This window comes from Panicum virgatum, chromosome 7N (genome assembly GCF_016808335.1).
Source record: "Panicum virgatum strain AP13 chromosome 7N, P.virgatum_v5, whole genome shotgun sequence".
Taxonomy (NCBI): Eukaryota; Viridiplantae; Streptophyta; class Magnoliopsida; order Poales; family Poaceae; genus Panicum; species Panicum virgatum.
This window is the reverse complement of record NC_053151.1, coordinates 45,990,339-46,015,821: the sequence shown is the minus strand read 5'-3', so window position 1 is coordinate 46,015,821 and position 25,483 is coordinate 45,990,339. Positions and strand designations below refer to the sequence as shown.

At 45.6% G+C, this 25,483-nt stretch overlaps 4 protein-coding genes across 7 annotated transcripts; 1 reads left to right on the top strand and 3 right to left on the bottom strand.

Moving 5' to 3' along the window:
• Nucleotides 1–3,410: 3,410 nt before the first annotated feature.
• On the bottom strand, nt 3,411–7,911 carry LOC120680497 (lipase-like). 3 transcript variants are annotated; one of them, XM_039961994.1, is made up of 11 exons: nt 7,027–7,911; nt 6,890–6,952; nt 6,725–6,771; nt 6,587–6,632; nt 6,426–6,505; nt 6,085–6,201; nt 5,531–5,612; nt 4,500–4,625; nt 4,348–4,381; nt 4,095–4,220; nt 3,411–3,975 (listed from the first exon to the last, which is right to left on the bottom strand). In XM_039961994.1, the coding sequence occupies exons 1-11, from the start codon at nt 7,339–7,341 to the stop codon at nt 3,935–3,937; spliced, it is 1,077 nt and encodes a 358-aa protein (XP_039817928.1). In that variant the 5' UTR covers nt 7,342–7,911; the 3' UTR covers nt 3,411–3,934. The 3 variants fall into 3 exon arrangements, with proteins under 3 accessions (XP_039817928.1, XP_039817927.1, XP_039817929.1); XM_039961993.1 differs by having other exon boundaries at nt 4,301–4,381; nt 7,027–7,909; XM_039961995.1 differs by lacking the exon at nt 4,500–4,625 and having other exon boundaries at nt 4,301–4,381.
• A 1,063-nt stretch (nt 7,912–8,974) lies between these two features.
• Nucleotides 8,975–12,515, top strand: LOC120681325. The gene is made up of 4 exons (XM_039962830.1): nt 8,975–10,441; nt 10,931–11,027; nt 12,069–12,331; nt 12,438–12,515. Exons 1-4 carry the CDS (start codon nt 8,975–8,977, stop codon nt 12,513–12,515), a joined length of 1,905 nt encoding a protein of 634 aa, XP_039818764.1.
• Nucleotides 12,516–15,076: 2,561 nt separating this feature from the next.
• On the bottom strand, nt 15,077–20,558 carry LOC120680496. The gene is made up of 8 exons (XM_039961992.1): nt 20,119–20,558; nt 19,930–19,988; nt 19,720–19,801; nt 19,421–19,488; nt 18,940–19,009; nt 18,383–18,464; nt 17,353–17,417; nt 15,077–17,106 (listed from the first exon to the last, which is right to left on the bottom strand). The coding sequence occupies exons 1-8, from the start codon at nt 20,425–20,427 to the stop codon at nt 16,231–16,233; spliced, it is 1,611 nt and encodes a 536-aa protein (XP_039817926.1). The 5' UTR covers nt 20,428–20,558; the 3' UTR covers nt 15,077–16,230.
• A 237-nt stretch (nt 20,559–20,795) lies between these two features.
• On the bottom strand, nt 20,796–25,259 carry LOC120680495 (receptor-like serine/threonine-protein kinase ALE2). 2 transcript variants are annotated; one of them, XM_039961990.1, is made up of 8 exons: nt 25,034–25,259; nt 24,201–24,326; nt 23,969–24,058; nt 23,495–23,866; nt 23,165–23,413; nt 22,258–22,641; nt 21,863–22,103; nt 20,796–21,647 (listed from the first exon to the last, which is right to left on the bottom strand). In XM_039961990.1, exons 1-8 carry the CDS (start codon nt 25,080–25,082, stop codon nt 20,963–20,965), a joined length of 2,196 nt encoding a protein of 731 aa, XP_039817924.1. In that variant the 5' UTR covers nt 25,083–25,259; the 3' UTR covers nt 20,796–20,962. The 2 variants fall into 2 exon arrangements, with proteins under 2 accessions (XP_039817924.1, XP_039817925.1); XM_039961991.1 differs by having other exon boundaries at nt 24,201–24,323.
• Between the last annotated feature and the right edge of the window lie 224 nt (nt 25,260–25,483).

The following is a 25,483-nucleotide window of genomic DNA, read 5'->3' as shown; positions in this document are numbered from 1 at the left end:
ATGTGGTGAACACTGAACAGACGTCCAGACTGAGATTCAGGTGACAATTTGAAGCCGGCGGTCAATTCACCAACGAGGTGGACGCCGCCGTGGCGACGCGGTACGACGCCGGCCGCAAGGTGTGCATCGCGTACTGGTGGACCTGCTTGCGCTGCCTCGACCGCGTCCAACACCATCACACCGAAGAGCAAAACTTGCGCGCGATTATCGCCTGCGACCGACCGCAGCCGGGAGCCCGGGAGGCCGGGACGGCTGCCTGCGCGCGTGCGGCAGAAGCGGCTCCGATCTGCCAGGCGCGCGTGGCGATGTCGGCCCAGAGGACCCGGCGGTGCGGCACGGCACGGGACGAATCCGCCCGCCATGATCGCCGCGGCGAGCAGCGCGGCTGCCGGCATGCGGGTGGCTCGCGGTGAAAGGGGGCGGGCGGGCGGCGGCCCTTTTTGTGATAAAGCAAGTCAATCTGGACCGGTCAAGTTCGATCCAACGGTAAATATAGCAATCCAGGGGTGGACGGTATTTCATTTACCGTCCACCCTTGGCCTCGGTCTGCCTCTTGACACCGTCCACCTTAGCCGCCAGTCCGCCACCATCGTCGACGACGACAACGCCGGCACGCCGTCGTGAGATTTGCCACGTGATGCAGGAGGTTCGCGAGGCCGCTGTGCTGCCTATGGATCGGACCACGCATCGTGCCCCTGCCACTCTGTACGAGGCAGCCGACCGCGAGCCGTCGCCATGGCGCGGTTCGACGCCGACCACGAGCTGAAGCGTGTGCTGGTGGACCTACTGGCCTGAAGGCGTTCCATAGCAAGGAGATCAACGAGCGCCTGATTATCATGTTTGCGACGAGCCGACGAACCGACTACCTTGACCTTGCAGCCGGATCGGACCTGGCGCCGCTGCCGCCGAGCCGAGGTGTTCCCGGCCGGCTTCCCGCTGCCGGACGCGCGACAGAAGCGTCTCATGTTCCATGCTTGCGCGGCGGTAGGGCGGATAAGGAGGACGCCGCAACGTGCACCTGGAGGACCTATCGGTGCGCCGGCGCGGCAAGACGGGACAAGCGCCGCCGAGGTCGCCGCGGTGTGCTTCGAGGCTAGCTGGCCGCATGCGGCGAGCGGCCGGCGTTCGGGAAGACAATGGGCGAACTAACAGAGAATTCCGTGTTCATTGGCAGTTCAACATAAATTGAAATTGAACTAACGATGATTGGATTCAACATGACCTTGTGTAGCTGTAATATCAGAAACCTCAGGCTCAACACAAGTTGGAGAACTAATGCGGCAAGAAAATTCAGAGGAAAACCGCACCACTGTTCTAGATAACGTAATATGACATGGATGGTCTTGAAAGATTCCGAGTTTCAACGTTAGCTTGGACGAAGTGCTGATATCTTTGCCGTCGCGTGGATGCATCCTAGGTCTCTGATCTGACTTGTCAAAAAGATGTGGGCGCTGCAGAGAAATTATTATTCAGTAATCAGTACTGATGCATTTGTTAGCTCTTCAATTTGCACCGCTAGTTTAGCAGCCACTTACTACATAGATTGAAACCAAATCAATCGATGTACTTTTTTTCCTAGATTAAATCGGTCTGAAATAGGAGCAGAGGTAACTCGTCATCCAGAATTGATTACCATCCCAGCCACTGAAGTGCATTTTGATGCAGTCATCATGCATACTCGGTCTCATATGCACGACAAAAATATTCAGAAGTCAGGAAGGAACTACAGAGATGCTGCCCTCGTTTAATTGTTGTCACAATAGCTGCTAGATTACCAAGACGAACTCATCAAAGCAACCACCCAAGTGCAACCAAGACAAAGTGCGCAAATTCGTCAGCGATCGCCGAACTTGTCAGCAGATAAAACATACTACAACTCCACAAGACCATGCTTTCAGCTGATCTCGTGATCGAGCATGGCTCTCGCCTCGACACGGGTACATCCTCATCTCCCCCCGAGTCGGAGGGGTCTCCCGGCACCTGATCGTCCCTGCCAACTTTATGCTTCGTGACTTCGTGTCGGCCGGGCAGCTCCATGAGACCAGCTCTTGCAGTCGGCTATACTAGCTTGCAGATGAATTTACTCTACCATCTTAAATTTCCTTTGCATCATCATCTTGTCACCAATGGTGCGGGTGCCCGCACGCCGCCCGCCTCGAAACACACGTCGACGATCTCGCCCGTGCTCGTCCCGTCTTGCTGCGCCGCCAAGTCCACCGACCACCGGCACGCGCTGCAGCTCGTGGTCGGCGTGCAACCGCGCCATCGCCACCGCGCGCGTCGATGAAGATTACACCGAGGAGAGCGGGAACGCAGAACACTCCGTGCGCCATCCTGAACCCATCTTCTGGAGCTCGGCGCAGCTCTCGCGAATGTGGATGGCGCCGAGGTGTGGTGCGCCGACCGCCCTGGCGGGCATGGCCTTCCAGAGGCGGGCGGGCGGGGCACAAGACTCCAGAGGCAGCTCGGCGGGATCGAGGGCCTCCTGCCACTGCGTGCTACGTATCACGTGGTCGAGCTCAGGATGCGTGGTTGCCGGCGTCGAGAGTGGCGGCTAGGTGGGCGACGGCGGGCGGACTGACCCAAGGGTGGACGGTATTTGATTTACCGTCCACCCCAGGTGATATATTAGCCGTTTGATTGGACTTGAGCGGCCGAGATTTACGATCCTCGGTCATCAGGAGTCCGCGCCGGTGGTTGACCAGGCCCTGGTCGCCGCGCGCATGTCGGCCGCCCGCCTCAGAGCTCGCCGCGGCGATCTAAGTCCCATCCCGTCTCGTGCCGTGCGGGCCATCCATCTTGGCAGGTTCGTCCTGTGTCTTTGGCCGTGCCACCGCCTGGGTCGATGTCGGCGGCGCATGCCTGGAACTCTCGAGCAGCTTCTGCCGTGTGCATGTCCCCTGCAGCCCAGCCGGCCAGGCATCAGCGGCACCGGGTCCGGCGTATCCACGCCACCGCGACAGTGTCCACCTTGCGCTCCGGTGCCGCCGCCGGCTGCCTCATCGTGGCAAATCGGCTTCCACTTCACCGGCTCTGCCCCCCGACCCTTTTTTGCCGGCGCGAATTCGCTGTGATCCGATACGGTGCACTGCAAAGTCGATACCGCTCCTGACCCCGCGTCATGCGACTCCAACCTTCGCTAGTTCACACGCATGCGACGAGCACCGGCGACCCGACCACCAGGCACTTCCGCCCCGGACCCTCACCCTTGCCAAAGAGCGCGTGAATGGGGGGGGGGGGGGGGGGGGGGGGGGCTGACTCTTCGGTGAGGACGGCCGGGGCCCGGATCGGAGCAGCAACGGTGGCGCAAGCTGCGTCGTCTACGTGGCTGAGAAGGTGGAGGAAGTGACCATGGCAATTTTTGGGCGACCTGCAAGTCCGGTGAATGAACTCGTGAAGTCGTGATAGCATTTCTTTCTAGCTAGCAGGGCCGCCGGCGAAGATCAAAATCTTTCCGGTGATATTCGATCGCGTTACATACACATGCGATGAACCAAACAAACATCGATATTCCCTTAAACTGTAACCTATAGCACTGCTTTCTAATTACGTTAACGTTACCGCTGTAAGCACTGAACCAAACAGCACCAGAATGTGCACTAGTTACATCATCTAAAAATAGCTCGCCCAAGCATCTCTACTAGTAGCCACAGCGCTACCTGCTACCGGCATCCACCAGTGAACCGGCTCACACCTTTTTCACAGAACACGGAATCCGCATATAAACTGTGCATTGAAATGCTTAAATGGCACGGCAGTCATATGATGTGCATGTTTGGATGGAGAAGAGCGAGGATCGGACACGCCATGGCACCTCCGTAGCTCAAACGATGCAATGTCCTCCTTCAGAACTCTAGTCGTTGCGAGCAAACAAGATCCAGGATGTTGAACTGTCCGATTTTACTAGGATCATGCTGTCAATTGGCGGGATTCATCATTTGCACTGCCAGCCACTTGATACCTCGATCTCACATTCTGCACAATTCAATTGTGATTTAGTGCTATCTGGCCTTGAGGAGCTTTTGACACGATGTCATATCATAAAAGCAGATCTAGTTTTCAATCATCAGAAAAACGTAGAGGGTGTTAGGAACCTCGAGAAGTGTGACGTAGTAAAAGTCTTCCATGTGCTGCATAAGGGCCGAACCATCCCTGATTGAGCGGAGAAGATTTATTTCTGTTTGCAGTAGTTTCTCCACAAGTTGCTTCTCTCCTTTCATCTGCAGCGAATAATAAGCCCAGTTAGAGAGAACAATGTGAGCAATAACATTCTAGTAACAGACAGTGGCAAGACACCCACAAATTCAGTAACAATAACATCCGGTGTGTACTCCCCTATCACATCACCTTGGTCTTCATCATCTAATATTCCATTGTTTACCTGTGCCACATACAGATACAGTTCTATGATTTAGTTGACAACTGGGGGATCTGGATACCTAATCATCAACATTATTAGAACATGTTTGGCTCAAGATAGGATAGATAAACTACATTACCAGTGCATCTTTCGAATCCCCAAATTTGAGATAAACTGGTGCCTCCACATGGCAATAGCCCATAAGACGTGGTACTGTCGGAATGATATCTCGGTGATTGACAATTCTCCAGCTGTCCTTTACTTTCTGCAAAATAATCCAAAAAATTTTAAAAAATATGTTGCGGTTGCTTTTAATTTTCTAGTTCATAGATCATTGCAATTAAATTCCATAAACAGCATCAGAGTTACAACTTAAACCATAATGATATATAAATGGATTCCAGCTAATAGGCTTCACCAATTGAAACATTAAAAACATACACATAAGATTTCCTGTCAACTGGAGTCATTCTGGAATTTGGTTTGGCATGGGTGTAGGCATATCTTATCTAGGAGCCGAATACCACCATACTGCATAAGGGCAAGAACATTTTACTATAGTATCAGAGTTACAACTTAACGCATGATCATATATACATGATTCCAACTATATGTGATTCTGGAATTTGGTTTGGCATGGGTGTAGGCATATCTTATCTAGGAGTTGAATACGACCATACTGCATGAGGATAACAATATTTTACTATCTTATCTTCCAATACCAAATGAAAGCGTTGGATTATTCCCGTTTCCTTTTTTTTACCATTTTTATATATCTTACCTTCACTCATCCAGAGACAAAGGGCTGGCAGCATTTTGTATGTCCTCTGTAATAATATTTCTATGAAGCTTACAAGACACTTGATGTTGCAATATTTCAAATTAAAACTAGATAGGTACTTGATATTCATATTCAATACGAACTTAACCAAAAAATTTTGTCCAATATATAAAGGACAGAAAGAAGATTTAAGAATTATGCCAGTACATAAAAATATAAAGTTGCTCAAAGTTCACATTCATTTCCACAACTCCAAAATAAAATGATTTAACTAACCCTTGTTTCATACCAGCAAATATGTTATGTCAAGAAGAATATTATCATTCTCAGTTGCACTTTATCAAGTATTCCATTTCTAAATCAAAGTTAGTAAATGGTCTTAAAATTACCGCATTGTAGACTTCTGCAAATCTTCTATTTCCCACTCTAGGGGAGCCGAAGTTGTACATTGTCACAAATATGACACCATTCCTATACAAAGGTGACATGAAACATATGAACATATTAATATTGAAAAACGTGTAGGAAAATAGTAGAAAACCATAATAGAAATTGTTGAGAGTTGCCAACTGCAGGAGTAGAGTTATACATACATAAATTATTGGTGAGCTATGTTGACGGTTTTATAACACAATCATATACAGATATGAAGTTAAACCATTAATGATGTTCTTAAAATTGAATGAAGCACCAGTGCAACAAACCATTTATTAGAATGACAGTACACAGTATCCTGACACTCTTTCTTCATTATGAAGGTAAACATTATCTAGAGGATGATCAGTCAAGAACCTATCCAAGTTCATTTGATCTTTTTTAGGTTTACCACATGTTAAATGCTTGATTTTTTACCTCTTTCCACATAGTGTGGATCAAATGATGGCATATGGTGTCTGTGAAATGACAAGATCATAGATTTAGATAAGCCAAAATTCTAACTTACTTGGCCATTTGACTTGATGAAAGCTCAAGAGCAAGAAGGGTTGCTAGTGCTCCACCTAAACTGTGTCCAGTTACATATACATGCCACCTAGATATATTTTCTGCATCTTCTTCATCCCTACAGTGGAATAATGAGATATTTTGTGAATATAAAGTTTGAGATAGTTACTTGATGGAGCTTTATATGCACTAAACGCAGAAGCATCCAAGTTTTGAATCCAATGGTTGCTTTTTCAGCAATAATTTTGAGAGATAAAGCCAAAATTCCTTGTGGATAATGAGAACATGCTATGGAAGGTTGAAATGAATTTCCCCGCTTCATATTACACTATAATTACTTACTGGTATCCTACGGCATATCTGATAAGAGCCATGATCCTATTCCTAACAGAGTCATATGCTCCTAAGAATCCACTGTGAACCTAATACATGGTGCAAGAACATGTCAGTTAGCATAACATGTGAACAAGCACATAATAAAGAGAAGAGAGTAGATAACTAACTTGAATTTCTTGTTTAAAATCACCACCAAGCCTCTCAGGGTTTAGTCTGCAATCAGGGTGAAAACATATTGTGCCAAGGGAACATTCAATTTAAAAAGGGGAAAAATTACTTATACAGTGGTACTTCTTAAGTCTTACCCAGCAGGTACCAGCATTAAGTCAGTTCTCAAATCCTTCCACCTTGACTAGGTAGGTATGTAGCAACCAATGCAAGGCAAAGTGAATAAGATGGGATACATTACAAGTATCAAGTGAAATTTCTATTAATAAAGAATCCAAACAAGGCTTTCTGTTAATGCATACTTGTTCAGTTCCTCGGAAGGCAACAACCAGCCTTCTTCGTGAAGGATCACGCCAAATGGCAACCTGAACACATTTGTTAATATAATCTACCAACACGAGTACACAACAAACTCATTGATATCACAACAATAACTCACTTGTGTATCTGTCGAAACGTTGTCAAGAAAACATATCTTTTCAAAATCTGATTTGATGAAACTATTACGTCCCAGTGAGGTGGCAAGCATAGCCCATGCCTCCATGGCAGTCTCTGCACTTGCAAACAGATGCCGCATATCCTCTGCTTTCTGCGCATCAACGGATAGTTTGGTAGATGTAACAGCATTATCCTTATCAATAGAGTCTTCAGCTGCAGCAACTTCTTGTTCTACGATCATATCATCTTTCCTGTTTGTCTCATTTATTGTTACTGAATTGTTGTCATGTGGTGAGAGGTTTTTTGAAAGTATCATTAGAGCACTGAGATGCCCGTGGGGCTAGGACCTTGTGATGAGTGATTGAACAACACAGTGTGCGTGTGACGTTTCTCTTGGTTGGTGTCGTTGCAGGTGATAGGTGGAGACTGAACATGCGGCGACGTGTGAAGAATGAAGATATGATGCCACGCCGATGGACTGAGAGCGGTGAAGGGTGGATCAAGACTTGCGTTCGAGGGATTTGAGATCGTGCGGTGTATGTCTACTGTACCTGACGACACAGCGAGAGAACGTTGGTGGACGGTTTCTTGGTTAAGCCACAAAACCAAGATCCCGGACGTTCGTTGCGGCGGACGTGGCCGAAGATGGGGACAATTGTCGATCGCGAGAAGATTCCGGATCATCGTGCGGCGAGATCACGGGACGCCATGGTGCTAGATGGAAGGATCGCGGACATCGAGATTGTTTGCCGTGGAGGATGATATTGCGTGATACGCGCCGATTACGTTAATTTGATTTACGTAATGGCAAATTTGTAATTTAGGTAGTGCCACCCTATGGGTTATAAATATGCGGCACCTAGGATTGAGGGGTATGCGTTTTTAGGGTTTTGGGGGGGCGCTGCTACAGTAGCCGCCGTGAACAGTTCCGCGCTACAGTCTTGCGCGCTACAGTAGCCGCCGTGAACAGCAGCCGCCGTGAACAGTAGCCGCCTCCCTGAAGCTCTTCTTGCGTGCACTCCTCTCTCCAGTCTAGCCTAGGGTTTAATTCCTAGTGAGGGATTTTTGTTGATCTCTCTAATCAAGAGAGGGAGGACGATCGGGCGGAGGCTAGATGCAATTTTGTAAGAACAAGTACTTGGTTTAATACTTTATCATTAAGTATTGTTCTTCGTTTCATTGCATCGTGCTTATTTGTTCTTCGTCAGGTTTATCGTCGGTTTCAATCTAGGTTTTCTTGATCCGCATTTTATACTTAATTTCCTTGCATAATATTTTGAGAATAGATTTCTAGTGATCTTGTGAACCTATGTTTCGAGTTTCCTCGCGTTTGGATCTAATTTGCTAAAGTTCTTGAAATTTGGGAGTTTGATCTGTTTGCTTCCGTGCGAAATTATTTTGAGTTGCTCCCATTCACCCCCCCTCTGGTCGCATTTTCCGGTCCTACAATTGGTACCAGAGCCGGTTAAGGTTTTCTCATACCTAATCTGTTGTGAAATCCACTTGTGGCGATCATGACTTCGTCTTCACATCCACCTGCTTTTGATGGAACCGATTACCCGTACTGGAAGGCTCGCATGAGTGCCTTTCTCAAGGGGAAAGGGATTGCGATTTGGAATATTACAATTGATACGACTTATGTGATTCCAGCTGATCCCTCAAATGCAGCTCACGCTACAAAATATGAAAACAATAACAAAGCTGTAGATTTTCTCTTTGCTGCTTTGAGCAAATCTGAATTTGATCGTGTTTCTGACAAACAAGTTGCTCATGAGATTTGGTCTACTCTACAAAATTTTCATGAGGGCACCAACGCAGTGAAGATCCGGTTATTTGAAACTTACAGGCGCGAATATGATAATTTTATGCAATCGCCTGGTGAGTCTATCGAAAATCTTTTCGCTCGATTTTTGAGTCTTGTCAACAAAATGAAAGCCAACATAACGGTTATGCCGTATGATGATCATGCAAGGGCTCTCAAATTGTTGCATGCACTCGACTTGGATGTTTGGGGTACAAAAGTGGAAGCGATTGTTGAGTCTACTAATTATGAGACTCTTACAACTGATGAGCTTTTCAGTAAGCTTAAATCCAAAGAGATCGACATCCAATTTCGAAAAAAGCTTAACAATCCCACAGCTGGTTCTTCTTCAAATATTCCAATGGCTTTGGTTTCTGGGAGTACTAACACTAATGCTAATCTTTCATCTACTCCTAGTTTTGCTTTGTCCTCCTTGTGTCATATTGCAGATGATGAGTTGGAGGTATTTGATGATGATCAGCTTGTTTTGCTCACCAACAAGTTCAAGCGGGTATATGAAAACAGGCGAAATAGAAGGCGTTCAGAAGGATGCTTCAACTGTGGTGAGCGTGGACACTTCATTGCTGATTGTCCAAGCAAGGTGAAGGCACCGGAGCATGGCAACAGCTACAGGCGCCAGGAACAATCAAGGGACAGGAAGAACAAGAGTGATAGGCGTGGGAGAAAGAAGGGACAACAGAAGTTTACTGACAAGCAAATCAAGAAGGCTGCACATGTTCTCTTTTCTTCGCTGGGTAGCTTTGATTCAGATGCCTCCTACAACTCTAGTGATTCAGAGTCCGAAGATGAGAAGCCCAAAAAGACCAATGATGGAGGACTCTGTTTTCTTGCTGACATCAAGGGAGGCATGTGCACTATGGCTTTAAATGAGGGTGATGCATATGACTGCAGCAACGACTCTTCTGATAATGAGGTACAAAATTCTGCTGAAGAAGAAATTGAAGAGTTGACTAAACTTGTTGATAAACAAAATAAAATTCTAGCAAGACTTAAGGCTGATCATGATAGAATATCTGCTGAATTAAAAACACTAAAAGATGCTACACCTGCTGCTGTAGAATGTGAGGAATGTTCTATTCATATGGTTTCTATTTCTGAATTGCAATCTAAGCATGCTGTTTTAGTTGATAAATTTGATTGTGCTAAGATTGAATTGGAAGAACTTCGCTCTCGTTCTGTTTTACTTGGTGCTTGTGCTACTTGTCCAATTTTGCAAACTGAGTTGAATGTTGCTAAATGCCATATTGTTCAGTTGGAGAAACACACTTGTCCTGTTTTACCTGAGTGTTTGACTTGTCCTACTTTTGTTGCTGAAATTTCCATCTTAAAGAAGGACAATGCTGCTTTAGAAGAAGAAAACACTCATTTGAGAACAATCCTTGGTTGGTGTTCTGTGCGTGAGCCCCAGATTGGTATGACTATTGCACAAATTAAAAGGGGTGAACATTTTGGTGTTGGTTATGATTTGAAGCGTACTTTTGGTAAAAAGAATGCAGATGGTGAGAACAATGGGCCTACTCCCAGTGAGAAGAGTCCACCGGTCTCACCTGAAGGTTTTGTGGTAGAACCTCCCAAGTCTGTTCCTAAAAAGCAGGTTTGGAGGGTTAAACCCAAACACTTTAAAAGCCTGAATAACACATGGCCACCAACTTGTGAACATTTGGATAACCTTAAGCCTGATTTTTCTGGTTCCACTTCTAAGGCTAAGGTTGTCGTTGCTCCTACTCAAAATATTTACCATTGCGATTTTTGTGATCGTGATGGTCATTTGGCGGAGTTTTGCTTCCGTAGGAAGCGTGCTGAACGACGTGATCGGTACCCTGCACATGGTGCCTATGATCGTAGTGACTCTAGACGAGCGCCAGTTGTTCGCTTTTCTGGTTTTCGCTCACGTAATAGTGCCCCTGCGTCATATAGGAATGACATGCCACGTTTTCCCCCTCGTGGGCATCGTCGTTCTTTCGAGAGATTTGATTTTGCTAATGCTTCTTTTGAGCAAATGGCCCAGCACTGGTTTTCATTGCATTATCCTAACCCCAGTGTTGAGTCATTAGCTCACTCTCGTGTTCGCTATTGATTGCAGGATGGAGGCGAGGAGAACATATGGATAATGGACTCTGGTTGTTCGCGTCACATGACCGGAGATGATAGATGGTTCTCCAGCCTCACCCCCGCGAGCGGTAAAGAATACATTACATTCGGGGACAATAGTAAAGGAAAAGTGATGGCACATGGCTGTATCAAGGTAACCAATAAATTCATGCTAAAGGACGTCGCGAAGGTACGGAACTTACATTATAACTTGCTTTCTGTCTCACAACTTCTTGATGATGGTTTTGAAGTGCGTTTTAAGAAAGGCAATTCGCGAGTTCTAGATTCTATCGGTAACCTTGTTTGTCAAATCTCCCCCTTTGGACGAATTTTCATGGTTGATTTCTCTAAATCTTTTGGACAAGCTCGTTGTTTGGTTGCTCATGGTTCTCTCCCCATTTGGAAGTGGCATCGTCGTTTGGGTCACTTGAGCTTTGATTTACTATGCCGTTTGAGTTCGATGGGTTTGATAGATGGTTTACCGAAACTCAAGTTTGAGAAAGATTTGGTTTGTGCTCCTTGCAAACATGGCAAAATGATTGCGGCTTCTCATGCACCTGTGACTCAGGTGATGACAGAACGACCGGGTGAGTTGTTACATATGGACACTGTAGGTCCAGCCCGTGTTCGTTCTACTGGTGGGAAGTGGTATGTGCTCGTCATTGTGGATGATTTTTCTCGTTATTCATGGGTGTTCTTTTTGGAATCCAAGGATGAGGCTTTTCAATTTATTCATGATCTTGTTCTAAAGCTGAAAAATGAGTTATCCAATAATGTCGTTAGAGCAATTCGCAGTGATAATGGCACAGAATTCAAGAATGCTCGAATGAAATCTTTTTGTTCAGAACAGGGTCTTGATCATCAGTTTTCCTCACCGTATGTCCCCCCTCAGAATGGTGTTGTTGAAAGGAAAAATCGAACGCTTGTTGAGATGGCTAGGACAATGCTTGATGAACATAAAACCCCTAGACGTTTTTGGGCTGAGGCGATCAATACCGCTTGCTATGTTGCTAATCGTATTTTTCTGAGAGCTTTTCTGGGGAAAACATCTTATGAGTTGAGATATGGTCGTTGTCCAAAAGTTTCTCATTTTCGCGTATTTGGTTGTAAATGCTTTATTCTGAAAAAAGGAAATTTGGACAAATTTGAATCACGTTCTTCTGATGGGTTGTTCTTGGGGTATGCTTTGCAAGGGCGAGCTTACCGGGTTCTTAATCTTGATACTAATCGCATCGAGGAGACATGTGAGGTCACCTTCGACGAGACGATGCCTTGTTTCTCTTCTGCTTTTGAGTGTGCAGGTGATGATGAGATTGGACAAAACATTTTTGAAGATGAGGTTGATGGACTTGACGATGATGATGATGCAACAGAGGATCCAGCTGTGCTCGAGGCAACTCCCATTCAGACGCCTAGCAGCACGATAGACGATGGGCCTTCAGAGCTTTTCACATCCACAGCAGATCCTGCAGCTATACCTATTGTTGATCATGAACTAGCTACAATTGAGGGGGAGGCAACTTCTGTTAGAACAGCACCTCGACATATTCAGCGTCGCCATCCACCTCAACAAATGATAGGTAACTTGAATGAGCGCACGACAAGGTATAAATCTAGAAATCAATGTGTCCTTGCGCATTCTGCATTTGTTGCCTCTTTTGAACCCCGTGATGTTGGACATGCGCTGTCTGATTCTAATTGGGTCAATGCCATGCATGAGGAGTTAGAAAATTTTGAACGAAATCAGGTTTGGGTTTTGGTTGATCCACCTTTTTCTTGCAAACCAATTGGTACTAAATGGGTTTTTAAGAACAAACAAGGGGAAGATGGTCTTGTTGTCAGAAACAAAGCCAGATTGGTGGCTCAGGGTTTCTGTCAAAAGGAGGGTATTGATTATGGTGAAACTTTTGCTCCTGTTGCTCGTTTAGAAGCTATTCGGATTTTGCTTGCTTTTGCTGCCTCACGTGGTTTTAAGCTTTATCAAATGGACGTGAAGAGTGCCTTTTTGAATGGGTATATAGAAGAGGAAGTTTATGTTAAACAACCCCCTGGTTTTGAACATCCTAAATTTCCTAATCATGTTTTCAAGTTACAAAAGGCTTTATATGGGTTGAAGCAAGCACCTCGTGCTTGGTATGCTAGACTGAAAACTTTTCTACTTGAAAATGGGTTCAAAATGGGTTCTGTTGATAAAACTTTATTTCTCCTCAGACAAGGCAATGATTCTCTAATAGTTCAGATATACGTGGATGATATCATTTTTGGTGGTTCGTCTCATTTTCTTGTTGCAAAGTTTGCAGAATCGATGAGTAAGGAGTTTGAGATGTCTATGATGGGTGAGTTGACCTTTTTCCTAGGATTGCAAATTAAACAAACACAGGAAGGGACATTTGTGCATCAGGGAAAATATACAATGGATGTCCTGAAGAAGTTCGACATGGCTGATGCTAAGCCAATTTCAACGCCCATTCCGACTAGCGCAGCTTTGGATGCTGATGAAGATGGAGAATCCGTGGATCAGAAGGAATATAGAAGCATGATTGGGTCACTTTTGTACTTGACTGCGACGAGACCGGATATACACTTTGCTGTGTGTCTGTGCGCTCGTTTTCAGGCATCTCCCAGGACCTCTCACCGTCAGGCGGTGAAGCGCATAATGAGGTACCTTCGTTTCACTCCTGAATTTGGCCTTTGGTACTCTGCTTCTTCGACGCTCAGTTTGTGTGGTTATTCGGATGCTGATTTTGCTGGGTGTCGTTTGGATAGAAAATCTACATCAGGTACTTGCCAATTTTTGGGTTCTTCTCTTGTTTCTTGGCCCTCTAGAAAACAATCCAATGTTGCTCAATCTACTACAGAGGCCGAGTATGTTGCTGTTGCTAGTTGTTGTTCTCAGCTTTTATGGATGATAGCTACCCTTCGCGATTTTGGTTTGTCGTTTTCTCATGTTCCTCTCTTGTGTGATAGCACCAGTGCCATCAGTGTTGCTAAGAATCCTGTACTGCATTCTAAAACGAAACATATTGATGTTCGTTATCATTTTCTAAGAGATCATGTTGAAAAGGGTGATATTGAGCTTAAGCATGTTGATACTAGTCAGCAGTTGGCTGATATTTTAACTAAACCACTCGATCAAGCCACGTTTGCACGTTTGCGTGGTGAGTTTGGTGTGTGTTATCCTTTCTAGTATCAATGTTTTTGTCGCTTCGGTTACATATGCCTTATACTTGTTTCAGCGAATTTGTGATAAATGTCTTTGGAGAGGTTGTGATGCCTTGGGTGACCATATTTTGTTTTGAAAACAGCACACAGATACTTCATGATTTTATCAGGCTTGTTTACATGTTCTTGTTCTAGTATCTGGTTGAATACTCGACATATATCTTGCTCACGGTTCGGTTTTGGCTCCTTTCAATGGGTCAAAGACCGGTTCGTCACTGTGAATGTAGCTTCTTTTGGGCCTATGAAAGAACAAATGTTCTTTGTGTCGCAAAGACACACATGAACCGGGCACTCTATAGTCCAGGGGCTGTCAAAAGATCCCAGATCAGCAGGGACAACAAAAGAAAAATGGGTTCAGTATTCAGCATATAACATTGGGAACAATATATATATATATATGATGCTGAGATTTGGGTTTGTATATACAGACTTGTGCTTTAGGCATGGCAGCCTAAGTTGGTTACTCACAGCTTGCCCCAGTCGCAGGTGTTGTGTGTGCCACGGGTTTGTCTTTCATGGCATAGACCTGATTCAAGCATTTGCAGTGAACTTTGATTGGAAGCTTTGTTACCCGTCGTGTGAGCTTGCTATATGTCTTGTCTTCAGCTTGATACTGGCTTTGAATTTGTTTGCATGGTCTGACTAATTGGTTTTCAAAAGGCTCTAATTTAAATTTCTATGGTCATTGCATTGTGTTGCTGCTTTTCTGAACAGCTGGTTTTGCTGGTTCGCTGGTATAAGTATTTGATATATGTCTCTGAAGCTTCTATCTGTGCCGTCCCCTCATGTATCTTTTACTTGATGGAGTGCTTTGTCAACAAGGGGGAGAATGAGTGACACAAATTCATTGCTGAGTCTCAGGGGGGGTTGAGTTTGAGCATTTTGACAGGGGAAGTTTGTCAGCTTTGGAGCTTTTCAGTTACTCTTGTATTTGTCTTGATTGTGTCGAGCCTAGCTTTTGTTGCTAGCCCATGTCTTTGGGGATCAAGTTTGTTAGATTGTTTTCTTTTCTTTCTTCTTTTACTCTATTTTTGTTTGAATAAATTTGTGTGGTGTGGTGTTGTCAATGCACTCATCAAGGGGGAGATTGAGATGCCCGTGGGGCTAGGACCTTGTGATGAGTGATTGAACAACACAGTGTGCGTGTGACGTTTCTCTTGGTTGGTGTCGTTGCAGGTGATAGGTGGAGACTGAACATGCGGCGACGTGTGAAGAATGAAGATATGATGCCACGCCGATGGACTGAGAGCGGTGAAGGGTGGATCAAGACTTGCGTTCGAGGGATTTGAGATCGTGCGGTGTATGTCTACTGTACCTGACGACACAGCGAGAGAACGTTGGTGGACGGTTTCTTGGTTAAGCCACAAAACCAAGATCCCGGACGTTCGTTGCGGCGGACGTGGCCGAAGATGGGGACAATTGTCGATCGCGAGAAGATTCCGGATCATCGTGCGGCGAGATCACGGGACGCCATGGTGCTAGATGGAAGGATCGCGGACATCGAGATTGTTTGCCGTGGAGGATGATATTGCGTGATACGCGCCGATTACGTTAATTTGATTTACGTAATGGCAAATTTGTAATTTAGGTAGTGCCACCCTATGGGTTATAAATATGCGGCACCTAGGATTGAGGGGTATGCGTTTTTAGGGTTTTGGGGGGCGCTGCTACAGTAGCCGCCGTGAACAGTTCCGCGCTACAGTCTTGCGCGCTACAGTAGCCGCCGTGAACAGCAGCCGCCGTGAACAGTAGCCGCCTCCCTGAAGCTCTTCTTGCGTGCACTCCTCTCTCCAGTCTAGCCTAGGGTTTAATTCCTAGTGAGGGATTTTTGTTGATCTCTCTAATCAAGAGAGGGAGGACGATCGGGCGGAGGCTAGATGCAATTTTGTAAGAACAAGTACTTGGTTTAATACTTTATCATTAAGTATTGTTCTTCGTTTCATTGCATCGTGCTTATTTGTTCTTCGTCAGGTTTATCGTCGGTTTCAATCTAGGTTTTCTTGATCCGCATTTTATACTTAATTTCCTTGCATAATATTTTGAGAATAGATTTCTAGTGATCTTGTGAACCTATGTTTCGAGTTTCCTCGCGTTTGGATCTAATTTGCTAAAGTTCTTGAAATTTGGGAGTTTGATCTGTTTGCTTCCGTGCGAAATTATTTTGAGTTGCTCCCATTCACCCTCCCTCTGGTCGCATTTTCCGGTCCTACAAGCACCTAGTATATTCTCTGTTTGAGACAATACATCACGAGATACTTTATTGATGTCCAGAAAGGAAGATTGCTCCTTCTCCTCTTTGCTTGTCAGTGCTCCATTTTCATTGACAGCACCAACTGCTTCTTCAGGAGCTGTTACACTGTCATCCCTTGTTGAAGTATCTGCAGTTGCCAATCCAGATTCTAGATATTTCTGTTCAGCAATTTCACGTGATTTTAAACCAAGTGAACTTAATAGGTCAAATCCATCCAATTTCTTGACCTCAGGAAGAGAAAATCCAAAGTTTTGTAGAACATTTTGATTGAGCACATTATTCAAAGCTCTCCAGAAGTATTCATCTGATTCCTTCATACCTGACGATGCATTTCCCGCACCGTTAACAGCTGCAGCAGGAGACTGACCCTCACATTGAGAATCTGAACTGTCACCAGAATCAATATTCTGATGTTGAAGCTCATTTGATTCAACTGGGTTATCCCGGGACTTCTCAACACTTTCAGAGACCTCACCTCCACTTTCCAAAGATGGTGGTTTTGGAAGGTAGGTGTAAGTGAAAGAACTTAGTTGCCCAAATGCGGATTGCACAAACTGACTTGCATTTATACTTTCAGATCCAAGGACTGTTCTAAGAGCAGATCCCAGGCTGCTCTTCACAAGAAAGTCAGATACAAAGGGAATTCTCCACCATTGTTTCTCGCGCTCAATATCATCATAACTCTTGTATTTGACCTGAAGCATTATACATGAAACTTAGATCACCGATTAGAATGAAACAACATTACAAATATTCAACACCATCAACAAACTTAATATTGCTACCAGTTTATAGGAACATATTGATAGAAGGATTAGAAAAATAAAAAGAAAGATAAGTAAGGGTTTTGCCGCTTCTTCCCTCATCTGGGAGGCAAGGATCGGTTGTTAGAGCGTGCACCTTCGTGCTCAATGACCAGGAAAAAATTGCAAGGGTCTTACCTCTATCTCAATAGTTCCTCCACCACCAAGGCCTTCTAATTCAACAGTAACATCATGACTATTTCCTAAAAAGGAACAAGGGCACTATAAGCTTTCTACAAAGAGCAAGATGAAAACATGTGTTCACATCAAAGATTAAGGAGACACCTGGTTGCACTCTAAGCAACTTTTTACATCAGTACTTGCAATGAAAATCGAATTAAGAGACAAGAAAGCTACCAACCTACAGATAGTGCTTTCATTTTGACCAAACTGACACAGCTGAACATAGATCTATACCATCTTCAAAAAAACCTAAGTTGTACTTTGGTATATGTCAACTTCTTTTGGAAATATCGCTATAGCATTAACAATAAATAGTTTCAGAAAGACATTGTTTAACTTACTACTGTTTATGGATATTAGCAAATAGTCTTTGCTATTAGAATAACAAATGCAAAGGTCATTTGAAGCAAAACTCAGAAGATCATCTTTTGAAATATAGTTAAGTACTTAAGTGGAGATGAATAAGCAATATGACTTTGGTCCATACGCCCTGTATGATTTTCAACAGGATGCACAGAGATTTAGATCTGAAAGATTAAACGGTTGAGAAAAATGTGATCGGGGGCTCTCCCTATAATTAAGAAAACAATAGTTGTTGTTAGATAATATATCAGAAATTCCAGTGCAGATGGTAAGTTGCATCTTAGAGATTCACTGAAAATGGTGACTTGGAAGGTTCGACCGCATTTGGACTGAATCAAGCTTATTGTAAATCACTATTTTTTCTCTGATGTAACACCAAAATCATAAATAATAGAAGCAACCTGTTCATTTTCTCAAATTTTATTAGCTTCCCATTATTGCGGGTCAATACCATCCTGTTTCACCATCAATTTGGCCAGGATTCTGTACAGACCAGTCCCACTGAGAGGAATAAGGAAACCAGTATCCATAACCTATTGGGAATGGGCTAAAATAATCTCTGATATAATGAAGGAAATACGAGAGGGAGATATTGCTATTTTTTGTTAATACAGAGAATTACCATCACAAAGTGATTCAAGGTACAATCCAGCATTTCCCATGCGTTTGTGTGGGGTAACAAGGTTTGCATCCCAAGCTGCAACCTATTGTGGAATATGGTACCACATGCCAAAAGGCACAAAAATCATTCATAGCAGCACCATGATATGGCAAAGTAAGTGATTAGAAAAAAAATTAAATATGCACAAAATTATATGGTTGATTACTATCATTTCCTATACTGAAATGCATGTTTTTCTATCCGCTTTTGAGTCAATAAAAACAATCTTCAACATGTATTCTGGACTTCTGAAAATCACAGACATGCATTTCAGTACATTGGATATTTGATCTGACGTAAATGCTGATGATTCATCTTAAGTTTCAGGGGTGTTGATGTACCCAACATTCAACACAGTTCATAAGACCTGGATCAAGCCCAATATCACTACAAGGCTACGTGACCAAGATAGTCGACAGATTAATGGGACCAAGGAGAAACGGTTAACAAGAGTACAAAACACACAAGTAAAATTATTGGACCAAAATGGGGACCATGAAATTATAACTTCTTGATACCTGAAGCAGATTTTCTCGAGATTTCCTAATGTTAAATGTGAAGTTTTCATTCCATGTTGGCTCCTTCGACCTGCGATGATCAATTACTGAAATCACACTCTGCAGCAATAATGCAAATGACTACAAATTTCTAATTTCTAGTTTTCTCAAGGAAATTACCCACTAGTTGAGTATTCTCAAATGGAATAAAAAAGGTTATGATATACATTGTATAAACTATCTTAGTTTGCATGGCAGAGCTAGAAAGGTTCCCCAACCCGGGCTAAACCAGTAGATAAGCATCAGGTTAACTAATTTTACACTAAATATCACTACTTTGGGTCCAAATACTAGATAGGTTTACAGGCGATGAACCGGACTGGACCCGTGCTGCAGCACGCCCAGCACGGGTCCTGGCTCCGCCCCTGTTTGCATACAGCGAGTTGAGCACTCTCAGCCTCTTAGGTAAGGCCAGCATACAATGGAAAGGTAGGTAACTCACGCCCATTTAATGTTGCTTTTTGCAGTTTGGCCATTCAGTTGTAGAATTACATAAGGATCACTTGTACCCTGCAATCAGAGGAATTAGGAGAGTGGAATTGTTAGAGTCGAAGAAGAGAGCTTTGAGTAACAGTTGCAAAGAAAAAAGTGCGCATTGCGAACCCATTCAAAGATACAAGGTACTTTTCATAATAAATGCATCAAATGAGCAAATAGCATCGATACATTGGAGAGAGAAAATAGCATCGGTAAAACAGATGGTGAGTATTCAGTGGCATAAGCTATTAGGCATCATCGTACCCATGGATCCATTGCAGGAAGATTTATGCCTTTCTTCAGCTTCACAACTAATTGACCATCATATACTTCACGGAGAAACACGCTGCAACAGTTGAGGCATCATTCATCACAACATTTACACTGACAGCAACAGCGCATTCAGAAACCCACAGCCAGAAGTTCACAACAAATGGTTCAGGCTCTATAAGGAAGGGTAAACCCACAACTCACTCGGATAGGAACACTGTCTGACAGTCCGCCGCATCGGTCTCGCGCCAGCCCACATCTGCCTGCCAAATACGACGACCAATTGTGCCATGTAAGCTAATCCATGCCGCATGCCTCCACTCCACCAGCTTGAAGGGCTAGTGCAGTTCATGGATGGGGGCGGGTAGGCCATGAGGGGAACAAGGGGCTCACCGGTGGGCTGGTGTAGGCTTCGAACGCGAACCCGGCGAGCACGACGGCGAGGTTGAGGTCGAACGGCGGCCGCCGCGGCCCGTCCTCCTCCTCCACCAATCCCTCCCCAGCGCTCTCTGAATCGGGCTGCACGGCGGAAGACTGGCCTCCGGAGCACCTGGCCCTCAGCCCCGCCCATCTCCTTCGCCTTCCCCTCCTCGTGCAGCAGCACCGCCACAGCACCGCCCTGCAGCCCGCCAGCGAGCGCGCGGGGAGGAAGGCGGCCGGCGTGACGCGGCACGCGCTTGCGGGAGCACTGGTTGAGGCCATTATGGTCCGGCGATTGCCGCCGTCTCGCCTGGGTTCACTTCCGGCCGTGTCAGAGGAAGAAGAGAAGAAGCGAGGAGCCGAGGAGGCGCTAGTCTGTTCGAGTGGTGGTGGGGGGACGATGGAATGGAAGGCGCGCCACGTTTGCGATGAACTGCTCCAGCTCTCGGTGCCTGCTAGTTGGGCCCCCACGGCGCTGTCAGATTGGGCCCAGTTTCTGCTTGTCAGGATGCTGCTAATCCGGCTCAAAAGAAAAAGGATGCTGCTAATCCTGACAGCCTCGACTGTGTTCAGCGTCACCATCACCATGGTAGGATGGCAATTCTGACATCCTCGGCTTGTCGCTCGTCTATGTTAAAAGTTGCTGAACATCTCTGGGCCAAAATGCATAGACTACATTAGAGGATCAGAGCGATGTGTTCTTGGCAACAGGGAACAAATGGTCAAGAAGCAGCAGCAGCAGCTATACAATTCTAGATCGAGACAACAATCGCGAGGCAGGCATGCCCGCCGCGGCAATCTGCGGGATGGTCGCCGGCTACATCAAGTAGCCTTCCACGCTGCCGTCGTCGGAGGGCCGGCCGTGCTCGCTCATGCTCCCCCTCAGCCTGTAGAAGCTGAGCCTCCCCTTGGCGCGCAGCGGGCCGGACCAGTCGTACATCGCCAGGGACTCGATCTTGTCCAGCACGGCGCTCGACGCCGACCGCGGCCTCCGCTCGTCCGCGCCGCCGGCGGGGTCCGAGCCGTAGCCGTAGCCCAGGGGGAGCGCCGGGCCCGGCGTGGCGGGGTCGTCGTTCCACGTGCTCCTGCTGCCGTCGTGCCAGGGGGACTCCTCCGTCGCGCCGCCGCCCAAGGACCCGCTGCAGGTCTCGTCGCCGGCCCCGCCCCCGCCCCCGTGGATCAGCTTCAGCGCCTGGACGACCTCGCCCATGAACGGCCGCTGCGAGGCCTCGACGTGCACGCACATGGACGCGATGGCCGCCGCCTTGGCCAGCTTCTCCAAGTCGTAGCCCGCCGGCAGCGACGGGTCCACCAGCCGCTGCAGGCCCTCCCGGGTGGTGAGGAGTGGGCGCGCCCAGGTGACCAGGTTCTCGGACCCCGGTGGCTGGGTCATGTCGACGGGCTTCCGGCCTGACAGCAGCTCCAGGAGCACCACACCGTAGCTGTAGACGTCACTCTTGACGAGCAGATGCCCCGTCATCGCATACTCTGGGGCAACGTACCTGCAAATCATGGAATGGAAACAAATGAACCAAAATTTGCAGTAAACGAAAGAAAATTGTAAAAATTGTTCAAACGATACAATAAAGAGTTAACTATACTTACCCATTGGTACTTTACAATCATTGTAAAAGAGCTCATACCCAGAATCATTAAGATTGCATTCAAGAATTACATGATGGCACTTGAGGAATAATAATAATAGTAGAGGTCTTACCCGAAAGTTCCCATGACCTGAGTAGAAATATGATCCATCCCAACCGATGCTTCCTTTGCCAGCCCAAAATCAGCAACCTTGGGGGTGAAATCGTTTTCCAATAGAACATTGCTAGCCTTGAAATCCCGGTGAATGACATGGGGATTGGCATCCTCATGCAGATAGGCTAGTCCTCTTGCAGCGCCGAGGGCTATTTTTATTCTAGTGTCAAAATCAAGGGGGCCATATATTTTATCCGAGCCTGAAATATTAAAAAAACGTAATACAAGAACAAGTGATTATTATGCACTTACAAAAAAAATGTTTGAGCATGACATTCAGGCTTGCTAATCCAAGGTTCTTAAATTATGCAAGTACTGTTAAGATGCTATGGAAATCACTATGGTTTCACATACCATGTAGATGAGATTCAACACTTCCATTTGGAACAAGCTCAAATACCAAACACCTCGTGCTCCTTTCAATGCATATACCAATAAGCTTGACAAGATTGCGGTGATGCAAACGACTTAGCATCTCAACCTCCGCAATGAACTCGCGATCTCTGTTTTGATGTTTCCTTGTGAGCAATTTGACAGCAACCTCAACACCATCTTCAATTATGCCACGGTAAACGCGTCCATAACCCCCTTCACCTATTATTTTGCTGAAGCTGAAGTTTTCTGTGGCCTTCTCAAGCTCGGTTATCGTAAATGTCTTAATGGTGGATGGGCAAGTTCCTATCATTGAGGCAAATGATGCTGTCGAGCTGCTTGTACCAGAGAATGATGACCTCATACCTGAAACAGAAAAAAAAAATTAAGTTACAAAATCAAGGGGAACTCATATTCTAAATGAGGATGTTTTATGGCCCCTGATGTATAGTTGATCAGGAATTAAAGCAAGATCATAATAGAGCCCTTAGTGTTCAAGCACTGCTCTTTGCCTACTAGCTATTACTAGCTTAGTAACTAGTGATAAAACTATCGTGCCGCAACATATTTCAATACATGACAAACCAAAGTATCAATAGTGCCTCCATTGGACCAGATAGAAGTATCAGGAATAAATAAGAAATATTAGCACTCAATGTCGAGTACTATTCGGTCAGTGTGAGTTTTCCCGGAAATGGGAGACGGCAGCTCAGGTGTCTGCATCACCTGACCCAGATTCTAATTCTGGGTGCAGGAGTGGAAAGCACCACTGTACAGAAACAAGGCCAAGGGTTAACACGTGATTTGCATCTTAATTATTCGAAATGCAAATGACTAGGTGCAACACAACAGAGGTGTAGTATATTGTACCAATTGTCATGAAAATTACCTCCTTTTCTGGTGATAGACGAACTTGAAATAGGGCCTGTAGCATGAGATTTTTTTAATCCTTTAAATCTCCAAGCGATGCCAATGGCAAAGCACATCAAAACAAAAACCACAGCTGACAGAGCAATTATGGCAATCACTTTAGAGTTAATCTTATGATGGCTTCTATTGTGTATATTTGCACCAAAAGGGTCCTCATTGCTGCTTACTGGACCCAAGGATCCAGGAATAGGTACCAGAGAAGGAAGGCCTGCAATATATGTATCATTAAATAAAGCAAACAACAAAAACCACCACAGAAAGCTAGTGATGTGAATGTATCAGTATTCACCTGGATAATGAACATATGTAGCAACATAGTCACCAAAAATGGATGAGTTTATTGGCACCTTCTTTTGCAAAAATCTGTTGCTGATCAGTAAGGCTGAAGTCCTATCAAACTTCTGACCTAGGGGCACCAAGTCAATGGTTACCGTTGTCTTTTCAGGATCTTGAAGACTACTCCCAGCACCCATTATCCGAACTTGGCTCTGTTTCAGGAATGTACCTGCTGCAACCTCAATTTCTAACTCATCGATTCTCGGAAATAACTGATATGGTGCCACACCAAGGTCAAGCTGAATTTGCATAGGATATACACAACCACAAGGTGAACCGATTGGAGTCGACGTAAGTGGAGCCGAACAAGTTGTTCCACTGCAATCTGTCAAAATTCAGGCATGGACAAGTCTTATCATTGTTATTTTCTTCTGTACTAGGCAAGAAAATTTGCAGTCTCTGGTGGACAAATGAGAAAGTTATAGACCTTGTCTTTCTGATGATGCCGAAGAAGGTGGTGGGGAAGCATGATGCCTTTTTCTGTGATGCCTATGCACTGGGGGAGCAATAATGGGGCCTGAGTATCAAAAGGAACAATGATTTGTATGAAGAATGCTAAACAGAACAAGTAGCTAAATTGGATATGGTGAGAATTGCATTTGCTTGTTACACCTATGTTACTATTCATGTGTACGAATCTCTAGAGTTTTTCTACTTACCTTGGGGTTGAGAAGAAGGGGCTGGGCCTGGGGCTAGGGCAGGAAAGCGATGCTGATGGGTTCTACTCAAGAATCCAAATAAGTATGCTGTAATACTTGTTGAGCTTGAAGTTCCGAGTTGCACTGCTAAGGATATTCCAACAAGAAACAATTAACCCAGACAATGCACATAATTATGGCAATATCAAAACAAAGAACTAGCGCTAGTGCGCTACAATACAACTAAAATAAAAAAAGGTGCTTCATGCACTGCGAATTGGGTTTTTGTTACCGGCATTTGGAGCTGTACAGTCTATCAGTTAATCAACGCGGATTGTGATCACAATTGACAGCTCTAGAAAGAAGAATGAAGAAGAAGAACCCTTGAGCAGCCCAAAACCCCTCGCCAACCACCAAAGTCTAAAAATTTCTGGTTTGATACAAGTAGCAGAAAATGCCGCACCGCATCACAGCCCCTGTTGTATTCAGGCACGTGGAGAAGCGTGCGGGGAATCGCCCCGGCGCCAGTGTGAAAAAATCAAAGCGCAGTTTTTTTTTCAGAAAAAATCGAAACTTTTGCATGTTATAGGCCTCAGGCGACTCAAGGGAGAGCCGTGATTCAGATGCACTCCGACGAATCACGAGAGCACAGCTCCATCAAGCAAAAAGGAAGAAACATCTTTGGCCCCGCTCATACGCAGGGGAACTTGGCGCGCACGCCATGCCCCGCGGCTCCTCCCGGCGATCCCACCGCGAGAGCGCAAGCCAGACTAGAATTTTACCCGGCATTGCAGCTCCAACTCGAGAAGACGCGACGCACGGCGAGGAAATAAGGAAAGGCCCCAAGGACGTACCGGAGAGTACGAGGAGGAAGAGCAGCAGCGCCGCTCCCCGCCGCGGCATCTCGGGACGCCGCGGCCGCGGTCGTCGCGGTGGGGAGAGCCGGGCTCAGGGCGACGCCGCCATGTGGGCCCCGGGCGGGGGATCCCAGCCGAGCAAGCCCCGCCTCCTTCCTCACGCTCTGCTGCGGCTGCCCTCCTGCTGCTCCTCAAGTTTCTCTCTTTTTTTTTTTCCTTCCCTCGGAGTCCTTTTTGGTTCTTGGCATTGAAGTGAGGCGCTGGTCCCGAGGGAGCATTAATTGGCGGGTGGGAGATACACCGAGGAGCCCTTTGAAGCTTTTCCAAGCGTGTCCTGTTTTTTTAATATTATTTTCCCCCCGGGGCGCAGGCTGAGTTGTCTCTTGAGTGTCAGCCAGAATTCTCTTTTGGTAATTTTTTATGTTTTGAAACAATTTTGGTAAGTGT

What these genes read in the sequence shown, in the direction of transcription:
- LOC120680497 (XM_039961993.1), bottom strand. Translation starts at nt 7,341, where the DNA reads ATGATACTTTCAAAAAACCTCTCACCACATGACAACAATTCAGTAACA. An exon ending in TTAATGCTGGTACCTGCTGG is followed by an intron (nt 6,633 to 6,724) that starts GTAAGACTTAAG and finishes CCCTGATTGCAG; the next exon opens with ACTAAACCCTGAGAGGCTTG. An exon ending in AGATATGCCGTAGGATACCA is followed by an intron (nt 6,202 to 6,425) that starts GTAAGTAATTAT and finishes ATTCCACTGTAG; the next exon opens with GGATGAAGAAGATGCAGAAA.
- LOC120681325 (XM_039962830.1), top strand. Translation starts at nt 8,975, where the DNA reads ATGCCGTATGATGATCATGCAAGGGCTCTCAAATTGTTGCATGCACTC. An exon ending in AGTCTGTTCCTAAAAAGCAG is followed by an intron (nt 10,442 to 10,930) that starts GTTTGGAGGGTT and finishes TATTGATTGCAG; the next exon opens with GATGGAGGCGAGGAGAACAT. An exon ending in CAGCCTCACCCCCGCGAGCG is followed by an intron (nt 11,028 to 12,068) that starts GTAAAGAATACA and finishes TTCTGAAAAAAG; the next exon opens with GAAATTTGGACAAATTTGAA.
- LOC120680496 (XM_039961992.1), bottom strand. Translation starts at nt 20,427, where the DNA reads ATGGCCTCAACCAGTGCTCCCGCAAGCGCGTGCCGCGTCACGCCGGCC. An exon ending in AAGCCTACACCAGCCCACCG is followed by an intron (nt 19,989 to 20,118) that starts GTGAGCCCCTTG and finishes CGTATTTGGCAG; the next exon opens with GCAGATGTGGGCTGGCGCGA. An exon ending in AAAAGCAACATTAAATGGGC is followed by an intron (nt 19,010 to 19,420) that starts GTGAGTTACCTA and finishes TGATCATCGCAG; the next exon opens with GTCGAAGGAGCCAACATGGA.
- LOC120680495 (XM_039961990.1), bottom strand. Translation starts at nt 25,082, where the DNA reads ATGCCGCGGCGGGGAGCGGCGCTGCTGCTCTTCCTCCTCGTACTCTCC. An exon ending in CTTCCTCCTCGTACTCTCCG is followed by an intron (nt 24,327 to 25,033) that starts GTACGTCCTTGG and finishes GAATATCCTTAG; the next exon opens with CAGTGCAACTCGGAACTTCA. An exon ending in GGCATCATCAGAAAGACAAG is followed by an intron (nt 23,867 to 23,968) that starts GTCTATAACTTT and finishes GAATTTTGACAG; the next exon opens with ATTGCAGTGGAACAACTTGT.